General features: G+C 41.2%; 1 protein-coding gene across 1 annotated transcript; it reads right to left on the reverse strand.

Moving 5' to 3' along the window:
* Positions 1 to 1,751: 1,751 nt before the first annotated feature.
* LOC309721014 (uncharacterized protein) lies at positions 1,752 to 5,817 on the reverse strand. The gene is made up of 7 exons (XM_082558315.1): positions 5,691 to 5,817; positions 5,245 to 5,316; positions 5,040 to 5,141; positions 2,759 to 3,301; positions 2,506 to 2,669; positions 2,029 to 2,138; positions 1,752 to 1,954 (listed from the first exon to the last, which is right to left on the reverse strand). The coding sequence occupies exons 1-7, from the start codon at positions 5,743 to 5,745 to the stop codon at positions 1,825 to 1,827; spliced, it is 1,176 nt and encodes a 391-aa protein (XP_082414441.1). The 5' UTR covers positions 5,746 to 5,817; the 3' UTR covers positions 1,752 to 1,824.
* Positions 5,818 to 14,137: the final 8,320 nt, after the last annotated feature.

Genomic DNA, 14,137 nt, shown 5'->3' on the forward strand with positions numbered 1-14,137 from the left:
GTGACCTTCATCTAAATGATCTGCCCCTTTCTCCATTAGCAATTTAAAAGTTACACTAAAACAGTGGTTCCCAAACTCTTTTTGCTAGGCCCCCCTTTCTTTTATAAGAAAAATGTTCCCGCCCCGGAAAATTAAGCAAATACAATTAACCTGCAATAAGTTACAGGTAGTAATAAAATACACTACTAACTCTTTTATGCTACGTCCATACCTACACGGGTATTTTTGAACACGCAGCTGTTTCTATGCGTTTGGGCCTTTCGTCCACGTAAACGGTGTTTCGAATCACCAAAAACTGAGATTTTTTAAAACTCCTTTTTTGCGTTTACGTGTGGACGAGGAATACAGAGTTCGTCACGCAACGTCAAAGGTATGTGCCTTTTTTCACGTCACGCTGTGCGCCACGTTATTGTTTACAGGAGATGAATTGCAGAATGGCAGATAGAGACAAAATACTGTTTTGTCGGATGTAGGATACTGTTTGTCTGTGATTTGGAGAGCCCAACGCTGCTCCCGACACAGGGAAAACCAATTTGCTGAGGAGACTTACCTCGGCACTTGTGCAGGTGAAGCCAAAGGAAGATTTGCGTCACCATATTTTCTAGTCTTTGGCTTGGAAGGAAGTTGGTTTGGAAACATATTTGGCGATGCTTCATCTCCTGCTTTGCGTTTGTGTGGACGCCCCGTCAAAAACCTGTCAATTATGCTAGCAGTGTCCGAACTTTTTTTTTTCCCCCTCTTTCTTTTCATACCGCGCCCCCCTTGCAATGGCTCTGTGCCTCCCCCTAAGGGGCGGGCCCCACACTTTGGGAACCTCTGCCCATAAACATATATGGGACATATTTCCACAGAGATGTGAATGTTTCCTCTATTATGATCAGACTGATTTGCTTTACCTAGCCTGTATCTGTTTAGGATTACATTAACATTGTGATTGGATACTTGTGAACCAAGTTCCAGGTCTTACCTGTTCCTCTGGACTTTCTATAACAGCCAATTCTGAATTCCTACCTCTGCAGTCATCTCGAGCTCCTTCCCAGGTCTTCTAAACCAGAGAGTCGCGGTCTTTTATGGTGTTTGTGGCCCTGTTGTGATCCACGATGCATGCATCATCAGTCTCTACTCTATTTCAAAGGTTCCTAATTATGCTTTGAGATGCTACCTAATTTTGGCCTTTTCTTCAAATGCCTTGGTTTTTTAATAGCAGAGTGACAGGAAGTCTAAAAATCAAGATATATTGTGTGTCTGTGGTGTTACACAATCAAAAAGACAAAACCAAGACAAAGAAGAGGAACAAAATATGAGAATTATTTATTTTAAGAAACAGATTAATCTGCCAACTTAAAATGCCTCAAAATTCCAAAAACGAAAAAAAAAAGTGTCTCTTGCAAAACTCTCTCTCCCATTCTATTATGACCTTGCAGATCTAGCCTTATTCACAGGTAAACGGGATTAAACTGGTATTCCTCACAGATTGTTCAGTGTCTCTGCCTGAGAAATCTTCAAGGAATAACGAATATAGGCTGAAAGCACAAACGCAAGTCATCAGGCATTATCCTCCAAGTGCCATTAAATGGCAATCAGGAAAAAATACAGTTACATGTATATAATTCAAACCATTTATTAGCATATACTTATGAAATAAAAATCATGTTTTATTAATAGACAGAGTACAGTTTCTATAAAGGATTCAAATCATCTTTCATATATTAAGATTAAATATCAAAGCATATATCTTCATATTTCTGTGCAGTATGTTTGAGTCAATCAGTATTGCCTTATATAGAATAAATACCCTTATATGCTCTGGTTTAGGAGAAATATTTAACCAGACAGAGCGCCCTGTTCACATATCCAAGAATTTTTGATGTCACAGCTCACAGCTTTCCACCCACTGGTCCCTCTGACAGAAATCACACAGCCCTCGTTGTCAGCTGGTGGTTGTATCCAGTAGCTGGAAAAACAATACGCTGGTTAGATCATGACGGATATATCTCATAATTCTTTGGATTAAGAAATATGTCTTACTGGTCAGTCAGATTACGTCCATCAACCCAGTTCCAGCTGCCACTTTTGACCCTCAAGCCAGTCCAGTAGTCACTGGCTCCCAACCGAATTAAGCTGCTATAGACGAAGTCCTGAGTATCACAGAAAGAGATCAGATATGTTTATGACTGACAGCCTTTAATCTATAATACACCCAACTTAAGATTTCACTCTTGTTCAATTTTGGGATGAACTGCTGTCTCAAGTTCAAGTATCTTGTGGTATTATTAGGAATTTTGGTAAGCTCCTCATTGTGGGAGAAAATGTTGATTTATTGATCAGTCCTACACAGATTTATGACATTATTAAGTGATTATTGACCAAAACAATATCACAAATACAAGAGGCAGAAAAAAGCTTATTAGGACCAAGCATTTGAGGTCTGCATTCATTCAAGCCAGTTAAAGTGGTTCATTTAACCAGTATGCATGTTGGAGGTCTCAAAGTTCCAGGTCTTACCTGTTCCTCTGGACTTTCTATAACCACCAATTCTGAATTCCTTCCTCTGCAGTCATCTCGAGCTCCTTCCCAGGTCTTCTGATCCAGAGAGTCATGGTTACTGGTCACGTAGCAGCTGGACTTGAATTGGAGCCATCCTCTCTGACAAGGCTCAAGCTGCCTCCCTGAAACAAGAGACCAGCTATCATACCGCATTAATGTATTATGATAGAATTAGCCATATTTGCAGGAGAAGTAGGAAAGGTTGTCATACTTCGGCGATAGTGGGACATCCACATCCATGAAATAGAACTGTTATGAACAGTTATATCACTCGTTGTGTTCCACATTGTCACCGTTGGGATTGCAGTAGTGTATTCATATGTTTTGTTCAGTCGCTGCTTCTCTGCTTTCAGCCGCTGAACTTCTTCACTCATGGACTGCTTCTCTGCTTTCAGTCGCTGAACTTCTTCACTCATGGACTGCTTCTCTGCTTTCAGCCGCTGAACTTCTTCACTCATGGACTGCTTCTCTGCTTTCAGTCGCTGAACTTCTTCACTCATGGACTGCTTCTCTGCTTTCAGCCGCTGAACTTCTTCACTTATGGACTGCTTCTCTGCGCTTAGCTTCTGAATTTTTCTCTTCAGTTGATCGTTTTCATCTTTCAGGTTTCTGAAGTTGTCCCCCAACGAAGATTGAGCTTCTCTCATGTTGTATATCTGGACATTCAGATCATCCCGGTCCTGCTTCCAGTGTTCATTGAGACTGATTACTTCCTGGAGGTTGTGATTCAGTTTGGCAGAAATGACAGAGGTAACTAGAATGTAAAAAGAAGTAAAGTGTTTGCCTATCATAATGAAATATACTGTACATACAATAAGAACTATAGCTTAAAGACTACTTTTGTAGTGCATTACTAAGAAAGTTCTGTCGCAGTGCCAACACATAGACACAGACAACCATTCGCACTCACACGCACCCAAATTCACTCTTATGGGGAATTTAGAGTTTCCAATTAACCATCCCCACTAATTGCATTTCTTTGGACTGTGGGAGGAAGCCAGAGTATTTTAGTAGTAAAATGTAATCACTCACATCCTTTTCACTGTTCAGCTTATATATGTCTATGTTGTTTAAATAATCATAGGTAATATCCTAACTCTAATCCTACACTAACTCTATATTATGGAAAAAGGTAAGAGTGAATTTATACACATACAAACATAATGTTCCCTGTAATCAGTCTATGTCTTAGTGTGCTTCTCAATTTTCCTATTTTATTTTGAAAATCCCTTGTCCTGCGTTCAGCGTGGTTAGTTTTTCTTCCTCCAGTTCTCGTTGTGTCTGATTAGCTCCAGCTGTGTTTCCCATCCCCCCGTTATCCTCTGTGTAAGTCCTGTCGTGTCGTCCACATTAGCTGTGTGTTCTCATGTGTTCCGTTTTCTCTCGTTTATGCCAAGTCACGAGTTCCTTGTTTGGAAGAGTTTTAGTTTCTAGTTTATCTTTTGCTTGTTTCTTTTAGTGTTTCTTTGTATTCATCTTTAGTTGATCACCACAGCTAATAAAGCTACCTCTAAGGTTATTTCTCCCACCTCTCCTTCCTGTGTTTGGGTGAAACTCTTGCCCACCACGGCCCTCTATGACAGTCGGCACTTAAGATCCCAAAGTGTGCCAAGACAATATCCCCCACACATCACCCCACCAGCAGAGCAGAACTGTTAATATGACGCAGGATGAATCTCTGCTTTCATGTTGCCAAACTCAGACAGTATCATCTGAATGTCTTCTATCTGCTTCAAGGTTCAACGTGTTACATGTTCAGTGATGCTCTTATGCATAGCAGCTGAAATGAATTTCACCAGAACATGTCTTTTTAATTGTGAGTGTGTGTGCATGTCTGTCTGTGATGGCGCACTACACACACAGCTCATCACTTCTTTGTGAAATTGTGAAGGTTTTGCTTTCAAATTCAGTTTAATGTGTGCTGCTATATTTAGCTGAGGCTGCTGAACACAATTATAGATGCCAGTTAATATAATTTTAGTGCATATGAGCTTAAAAGTTGACCTGTGAATTTCTGTTTGGAATTACAAATTAACGAAATCCGAGATCCTGAATTTATTTGCATCTTTTATTGTTTAATTTTATTTACTTGTTTTTCAGTGCAGACACCAAATTTCTCTGAGCCGCACTGTTTTCTGTCATGTCATTTCACATCTGACACACACACACGGGTTACACATACCGTGGTTGTGACAAGTGGTTATTTGTGTTACAGTTAACTTCCTGTCAGCTTGAAGCATTCACATCTGATGTCTGACCTCAGCAAGGCGTTTTCATCCAAAGAACTGAAGCTCACTGGATATTTGATCTTTCTCAGCTTACACTGTGTAAACCCTAGAGAGTCTGTGCGCACGTGTAATTGCCTGAATGCACTGAGCTGATCAAATATTTCTATTAACAAGCAGTTGAACCGGTGTGCCTAATAAACTGACGACGTACGTGTACATTTTCTAATCCTTTGCTTATACATCACTGAGCTGAGTTATACTCACAGTGGATACGAAGGAACAAGATTATTAAAAGTATCACCCAACACACCGCCAACGGTAAAAAAGGTCGAACATCATCAGGAATGATGAAGGGACGCTTCTTATCTGACAGAAAAATAAGAAACACCATTCATATTCATATTACTTATAAGTACTTTAGTATTGTTTAGACTTTATGAACACACTGCATGTATTAGTCACAATCTACCTGACGTGGGCTTGTGTTTCTCCACAGTGGGAACTGCAGAGTTAACATAAACATCCTCTTGATCAACTTCATCTGAAATAGCAAAGATTAAATTCAAAAGAATGAAATTAAACTTCATATTAAATTATGTCAGAGTGTAAAAACTGTAACAACTCTTTGCATCTGCTAGCTTGTCCCTGTGTGATGTCCCAAACACGGTTCCTCTGCTTAATGAGGAAAAAGTCATCAAATATATTTCCCAGAAACATATTTACAGAGAAAGAATTTTTTATTTGTTTCCTTTAGAATCCAGAACTGGCAGTCACCATGCTATAAACCCATTACATGTTCTGTTATGTGCAGACACATCATTGAATTACAGGGTTTTAGCTTTGACTCCTGTACAATACTTAATAACATGAGTTTAATTTTTCTATAACCTTCAGTTAGATGGAAAAACATCTTACCTGCAGATGCATAAACATTAGCATTATAGGTAACAGTCATTGCTTTGGATTCCATCTTCTTCTTGCTTAGAGTCTCAAATGAACTGTAACTTACATTATTCAGATGGTGTTAGGTTGTTATGTTCAACTTCTGCTTTTGTAGGTTTTAATTTCACACCTCAGTTTAGGTGCTGCTGCTAAAGCTGTTTATTACATTAGTTATGTGTCAACTGTTCCTCCAAAAGACGGAAGGATCTCAGTGTATCCTCCTGTTGCTGCACCATGCGGACCAATGATGCACTGTCATTGCTGTATTTCAGTGAGTTTCTGGTTCAGTTTTGAGTTGGTAACAAATCTCCTGTAACCCCTTTTAAAGTTAAAATAGTTATAATAATCATGTAAGAATAAGACTGAAAAAACCCAATTCACCACAATAGCACCGAATGTAACCAGTACTATTAGGATTATATATAACTTCATTATCACAGGATGTATCATAGTTTCAGTGAATTGCAGTGGTTTAATGAGCAGAAACAAGAGTCTGCCTCGTGTGGACGTTAAAGGAACTACTGTAAATCATTTCTAATACACTAAAATAGACGCCATGGTCACCATCCTGGAGGGAGGGGCTGAGCACAGAGCACATCCAATAAACAGCCACGCCCTCTCCACATACGTCTGAGTTCATTTAAGTAATTAAATCGAGACAGGAGTCTAAGCTGGAATGAGTGGATTGTGATTGGTAGTTTCAAAACTATAAATTTCAAAGGAGCTGTCTGTTAGTTTACTGTTTCAGAGGTAATGTGTCATTAGTCATTAGACAGAGGACAGAGATCAGGCCTTTGGTCTGGAAATGGCTGAAGAGACTTGTTTCCTTTTAAAGTACAGAATATTAACACTTCTGTTAAACCGCTTCCTCTGTAAAAGTCACTTCTTTGACGCCTCCTTCCTTACTAACTCCACTTCCTGTTTCTTGGTTACCCTGTGACTTATTACTAAGGCTGATGTATTTGCACATTTGAAGTTATAACATGATTTGCTGAAAATCTGTTAATCATAGTTCGAAGTGTGATTTTTGAAAAGCAGCCAGTTCCCGCTCTGCATCCGAGCTGTGCGTGACACAGCTGCTAGTACAAAGACTCCCAAAGGTTTTATTCATTTGAAAGGTGCAACACAATTAACCAAAGAGTCACTTAACTGTCAGTCACGGCCTGCCCACGCCCACATAGAGGTCTAATCAAGCAGAATAAGTGAAAACACCTGTGTGCACAGACCATGTGAGCGCTTTAACGCGGGTTCATGTGCAGACAAACTTCCAAACATACTGTAGAATCACAAATGCATGAGGACACAACAGCACAAACACGTACAGGAGGCTTTCATGTGCCGCTGCTGGGTGTGGTGCCCTGACAGAGTTCATGAATTAACTGAACTCTTGAACTGTGCTGTGGTATGTAGCAGACAAGCAGTCGGTTAAACGGCAGGAAAATTCCCCCATAAAAGGCACATTTCCAGTAGTATGTAGTGTTGTTCTGGAGCTTTCTTCCTATGATATACACTACTGTGATCAGATCTCCAGCCACACGTCTTTTCTTTTTCTTTTTCCAAGAAGACTGGAAATAGGTGCAGCAGTTTGTTGACACATGTGCAAACATACATGGAAATAAGGCAAAAAACGGAGGTGGTAAACGTCTGACAAGCTTGAAAACCCAAAACCATGACATAGCCCCTACCGTGCTTTATACATGGCTTCAGACGCTTACTGCTGGGCCTCTCTCCTGACCGCTTCCCCACATACTGACAAAGATTAGAAATTAAGTGGAAAAGCAATGTCCAAAGAAGAACTCTAAAGCAGCGTTCCCCAACCTTTTTTGTGTCACGGACCGGTTTATGTCCGACAATATTTTCACGGACCGGCCTTTAAGGTGTCGCGAATAAATACAACAAAATGAAACCAGTACTGGTACCAAAAAAAGAAGATTTATTCATAACACACAGGAAAAGACCCAGGGAAACCAAGTTATTGATAAAAATGATTTAAAAAATAATGATAAAAACCCTGAAAACCATAAATTTCACACCCGAGCCTCAACTCTGGCGGCCCGGTACCAGACAACTCACAGACCGGTCTGTGAGTCGTCTGGTACAATGCTGTAAAATTTTAAAAAGCTCATCATTTATGTTTATGCAGCTTCTCGGATCAGCTTCTGACTCTAATAGGCTCCCATTCAGCTCCCGTATATCGTCCACTCACAATGAACCCTGCTATCGTCATTAGTTACATTTTTCCTTCATAAACGTTGGCACTCAGAACTTCCTGCTTCATGCAGGAGCTTGTATACACTGGTCATATACAAACTGAGCTGTGACACCTGAAGCCGACATGTTTGAAATGCATTCTTTCTTATGGCCAGCAGGGGGCGCCTGTAAAAAGCAACCTATGTATTGGAAAATCGACCTGATAAGTATATGGTCTCAAACATTACTTCTTGTGAGTCAGCGCATGGCGATCACTGGATAGATTATTGTCCCATTTAGCATCAAGAAGACATTATAAAGCGATACGCTTTCACTCAGGGATCTTGTTTCACAATCTCGAAGTGCTTGTGAGATATTCTATCATCTCTTGTGTGTCGTAAAATATCTCCTTGTAAGTTTTTGTGATATCACAGCATTACAAAATACTTTACTGTGTCCACCATTCTCATTTCACACAAACCATCGCCGGTGGAGAATTTCTGACAGCAGCTGAATGCAACAACCATAATCAGCTGGTCCGTCCACACATGGACGCTTGTTTTGATTCATCTACGCTCTGAATGGCTGTATTACGTGTGCATAATCAAGGTAATACCATAAATCCTTATCCGTCTATTCAATATCAAAAACTGCACTTCCTCTAATGTCCAGCGGAGGTTCTGTCATTGAGTCACCCCGTGCTCGAATGTCATCTTTACAGCAGATGAGATTATCCTACAGATAATTTCCTTCATCGTCAAACCTGTTAAAACCTGTTACGTACCTGTTTTAATTGTATTAAGGCTGAAAGTTTGCATTGTTCAAGAAGTCTGAGCTCCAGTTTTGCTGAATCAGATTTGAGCGTTTTAGTTGGATGTTACTGAACACTAATTGTCAGTGTCTGTGATGCACCTGCACCAACCTAACATTATCTGATAACTTGGTGCTCCACCCTCTCATCCTCTAAGCTCTCTTGTTCCAAAATCCTAATGTAATAGAGACCAAAATGCTAGGTTTGAAAATGCATGCGTTTAAAACCACAGTGGGGCTATGTCAGTCTCTTTATGCAGTCTGTTTTTTCTTAGCTGATGGAATTATTTTTCCTCTGTTTAGCTTCATTCTTATGAGTCCAGTCTACATGAACATTAGTCTTCTGAGACCTGAAGGAGTCTTTATAATAACTAACTAATCTAAGGCCATATTCATTCAGCTAGTGACCAATAAGAAAATGGAACATGTTGTAAAACACATTTTGTTGCCAAACTCTTAAAATATTGTTGACCCTGAGATTAGAACCAGTGTGAGCTGAAAACATGGGACCAAAAATGTGCGTATCTCACCGATTTAGAGCCTTTATTGTGAAACTAGCAGTTCATCTATGATAAATTCTGCTGTGATGCTGGGTTGTTGCAAAGAAAAAAAGAATATGATGGTTAGTGTGTGTGTGTGCTGTGTTTCTCTGGATTCCTTAGACATTTTTAAATAGCTAAAGAAAAACCCACAAAGATTTGGAAATGAACATCGCTGGTATGTTGCTCCATATCATCAATCTCTCAGACAACATGTAAATCTGTCAGTTGGTTTACCGCCTGTTTTTACTTCAGTACAGTCCCTTCTCTTCCCCTCCTCCTTTACCTCTTTCCATCTTTCATCAGTTTGCGCTTTCTTTCTTTTTCCCATTTGTTCCTTTCTTCTTGTCTGCCCTCCTCCTTCCTATTCTCACTTGTTTTATGACCCCTTAAGGGCAACACACCTGCTGCATCGTGCAATGTTGCATGACTTCTGCTGCTTTCAGAAGTCTTCGATTTGATAAAAATCATCGTTTTTGCTCATTGGCGTGTTGATGCATCAACCACCAGAGCAAAAAAGATGCAGTTCCTCTGGTTTCCACTAGAGGCATTCCCCATAGACTCCCATGTTAAAATATCCAGCTTTAGGGAGAAATAAACATTTTTACAGCCTAATACTAAAATATTTTGGGCCTTTATGGATAGCTTCCATAAAGATCCTTGTCTTTAAAACTCTTTGATTGATGTGTTTTTTTTGTTAATGATGTGTTTGGGATTTTAAAGCTAAAGTTAGCGATGTTTCCACTCTGAATAACTGAAGTGGACCTTTGATCCACATTAGTCGAGGCGTTTTGCAGCATTTTTCTGGGACAGAGTCTCACCTGCTTGACTTTAACAAACACAGAATGAAGCAAATTCTTTACTGAAGTGTATTTTTGAGCTTGCACAGACCCGGCGTATTTGCATTACTCAGCACAAACTTAGCTACATGCTCGGTGTGAACACGTCACGAGCACATCGCCCTCCCACCTAAATATGGTTAAAAAAAAGGTTCAAAATGCAGTCATCACAGCCATCTTTTATATTTTATGCACTCTGTTTTCCTCCCCTTACCTCCAACCAGGGGGGAGATTTTCCTTGTCACCAAGTGCCTGCTCATAGGGGGCTGTAATATTGTAGGGTCTTTACCTTACAATACAAAAGCACCTTGAGGTGACTGTGATTTGGTGCTATATAAATAAAACTGGACTGAATTCAGACTTATGTGACCACATAATTTCCTCAGGGGCTAATAAACTGAATTAAATGATGCAATACTTTACAAAGTTCCAAAATATAAGAAAATATCTGAATCCTGCTGGTGTTTGTCCTTTAGGTCACAGTATGCTTCAACAGAATGATGCACTTGTGACAATCGACTCACTTTATTGCAGGAAAATGACATTTGAGGCAACTGTATGTCAAGTTGATGATACAGATCGAGCTGAAGGAAAGGAAGTTTCCTTTTGCTAGTGCACCAGGTCAGAGGTCACGGTCAGCCTGAGGGGAGTCGGTCTCGGTCAAAGACACTGCAGTGGGGCAGAGGGGAGTTTGAACTTGTGACCCTGTGAGTGTAAAGGCTTCGACTGAACGCAAGCTTCTCGGTGCCTCCGAACAACGCTGAGCTCTGCAGGCGCTTTTTCAGCTCGTCCTCCTCGAGGCTGACGGCTGGAATGCTGACATAACAGATGTTGTCTGACACAGCCAATAATTATCTCCTGTATGTCCATACCCGCTCTTCCTCCTCCTCCTTCATATCCTCCACAGACTGGTTAGCTGTCTGCATTTCCTTCAGCTGCTCTGCCTGCAAAGATTCACCTTAAGTCTCAACTTCTAACCTTTAAGAGCTATCCACACAGCATTGCTTCCTCCAAAATACCACATTTTCCTCACTTCTTTCGCCTTAAGGTCAGCTCAGCTGCACAAAAATGGGACAAGAGGACGTTAAAATATATTAAAAATACTTTCAAAACATAGTTTCTCCACGAATGGTGGCAGAAAAAAAAAAGATAATCTAAGAACAGTTTTTCGGGAGTTGATTTCTTCCGCAGATTCAGTTTTGGTGAGTTTGAAATGCAGCTAAATAGTTTTTTGGCCGAGCTTAACTTTGAGGGAATGCAGAACCACAGAGTCAAAAATAGAGAAAGTTAGCTCAAATTAGCTGCGTTGCAACATCCAATCATTTTCAACGCTGCCACGCCAGACTATTAACTGCCCTACAGAAGACATGCAGCACGGACTGTGGTATGTCTTGAGACAGGAAACTGAAGCACAAGTCTGCACCTTGCACGAACTTGTTAACCTGCTGAGTAGATCAGGTTTGCTGTGTCACTTTAACCTTTTTTCCACTTTACTGTTTTTATTATCTTCCCTCACAAGATTGAGAATAAATATCCTGCTAGATATAACGAGGGCATACCATTATAATGATGTTAGTTTGTTTTTAAAAAAGCTAATTTAAGCACTTTATCGCTCAGTTAGGTGCATTTTTTCCTTCTCAAAAGCTCACCATAAATAAACCAGACCTGACTTTATTTGTCTAGTTTAGCGGATCGCTGTAACGCACCACTGAGCTGGGCCTGTGGGTTAATTTTTCTCTAAAGACCTCTCTTTTACCTCATTATAATAATTAAGTGCTCCCCCAATGACCTGAAACAGCCATTTAGAGAAATTGTTATCGATGTGTACATTTTACTCTCAACCAGAACACGGGCAGCACGGGTCCAGAGAGGTGAGGAGGTCGGGTACGGGCGAGGAAATGAGGAAATGAGGAAAAATATTTCTGAATATTTCATGGTCAAGATCTTCATTGCGCTAATGAGCTGATGATGGAAGCTGTAAACTGGTTCCAGCTCCACTTCAGAAAAAGCGCACTACACTGATAAAAAGTACACAAAAATAAACAGCTGATCCCCAAAAAGGAAAATGGCCACTGTGTATTTAATTAGTTATTAAAACACTGTCTTAAAGGTGCACTACGGGAGAATTCTTATGCTTTAAATACCCTTTTTGTTGCCAGTGTGTGACCCAACTTAGAACCTCTGACCTTCTCAGTTTCCTCTATCAGCCCGTGGACTGATTGATTCAGTCTCCTCCCTACAGAACCACTAAGGCAACACTAGCTAATGTTAGCTTGGAAATAAACTCCACCAACTGCCAACATTAACAAACGAGTGGCCAAAGGACACACACTCAAATGCAGCTAACACATGAGGACCAAAAACAGCCATCGCTAACCAGCTAACTACTACAGTAGTAATCTGTTTAAGTTCCTAAAACAAGCAAACATCAGCAGGTCGAATTAATCTGTTGGATTTTTACCGTTTGCTCAGTTATACGGCTGTTTGCTAGTACTAGTTTACCTGCTAAGACAGATGAATTATAAGTCATAAGTTCAACCAATGCTGCGTTTCTTGTACTTGCAGTGTTTCTCAGTTTGACTGCATTCCAATAGTGGTAGTAGCTGGAAAAACAGGTTGGTTTTGCTTCCTAGCAATGTAGAGCCATTCACATCCACTAACAATGCATGAAGTTCAATGGGATTCCAGTTAAAAACAACAACGCATTGTTGTTGCTAGATACGGGGGTTTGGCCAGCTAGCTGTATTTAATGAAGTATCAAGTCAATTTTGTTGCCATCATACTAACATATGGGTTCATATAAAGGTATACCTGTACCAATTAAAGACTTGTTGTTGTTTTTTGCCTGTCCCATTTGGTTCTTTAGCTGTCAGAATTGTTGTCTGAAGACCAACAAGGAGACCCAATGGATTTACTTTGCCAAATGGATCATCACGGCCTTGCCGTATTGGTCCATTTGATCATCCATTTGTTGTTATTATTTATTTTATTTTATTTTCAGTTGTTACAGACAGGACAGACATGACTGAGGGATAGGAAAGGGAGAACGAAAGATGAAGGAAAAGAAAAACAGAAGGGAAGAGGGACAGTGAGAAAGGGCACTTAAAAAGAGAAAGAAGAGAAAACAAGCAAAAACAGAGCAACATACTAAACACAACACCACCATGTTAATCTAGCTAAGTGTAAACAGCAGTAAATACTAAATATTGAATGTTGTTGTGTAGCAAGCAGGACCGACAGCGCACAATGTGCTTGGAAATGGCAGCCAATAAAGGTGTAGTTTATGTCTATGGACAGTGAACACCCGTGTGCACCTGTGTGGATCAGCGCGCTTGTATTCAAAAGGTTTCCCCATGTAATGGTCTGCAAGAGGGTGTAGAAAGCCATAGCCCCGTCCCCCAGGGCATGAAGCAGGCATGGAGGAGATCCAGGCCCCAGACATCCAGAGGCCCCAGAGTGCGAGAGCCCAAGGAGGACCACCGGAGGGGCATCCGTGCCACCCTCCTGGGAAGAGCTGAGGAGAGCCCCAGATGAAGGGTCACCCAGTAGCCACAGAGCAGAAGCAAGAGGGGGCTGCAGTGCCGGCAGCCAGCTGTGCCAGAGTAAACCGAGCCGCAGGCCCAGAGGCCGGAGACCCGAGGGCCCCCTTTGCCCCGGAAGAGGCCTGACTGAGCAACAGGCACCAGGCCCCGCCAAGTAGTCACCGGGAGTGAGCTGGTACATACCTGAGGGCCCAGCCCCGGACACCAAGAACCACCAACGCACCGACCCCTGAGGGCATCAGTTACCGACAGGGAGTGTGGTGAGGGGAGATAGGCCTTTGGAGGGCCTGGGAGTTCCCAGAGAGGTGGAGTGTAAGACCCAACCTGACATATAGACACAGACACAAACATGCATTCCCACCCTCATGCACACATATACAAATACTCAGCACTCACCCAATGTAGAGATAGACATACATGGACACTGTACACACAATCACACTCTCCAAACAGACTCTATACGCCAGGTCCAGGTACCCTCGCCCCTGGAGGGGGAAACG

This window comes from Aulonocara stuartgranti, assembly GCF_965226115.1.
Source record: "Aulonocara stuartgranti genome assembly, chromosome: 13".
Classification (NCBI taxonomy): Eukaryota; Metazoa; Chordata; class Actinopteri; order Cichliformes; family Cichlidae; genus Aulonocara; species Aulonocara stuartgranti.

What these genes read in the sequence shown, in the direction of transcription:
- LOC309721014 (XM_082558315.1), bottom strand. Translation starts at nt 5,745, where the DNA reads ATGGAATCCAAAGCAATGACTGTTACCTATAATGCTAATGTTTATGCA. An exon ending in CTTGTTCCTTCGTATCCACT is followed by an intron (nt 3,302 to 5,039) that starts GTGAGTATAACT and finishes TTTACATTCTAG; the next exon opens with TTACCTCTGTCATTTCTGCC. An exon ending in GATGTCCCACTATCGCCGAA is followed by an intron (nt 2,670 to 2,758) that starts GTATGACAACCT and finishes CTCTTGTTTCAG; the next exon opens with GGAGGCAGCTTGAGCCTTGT.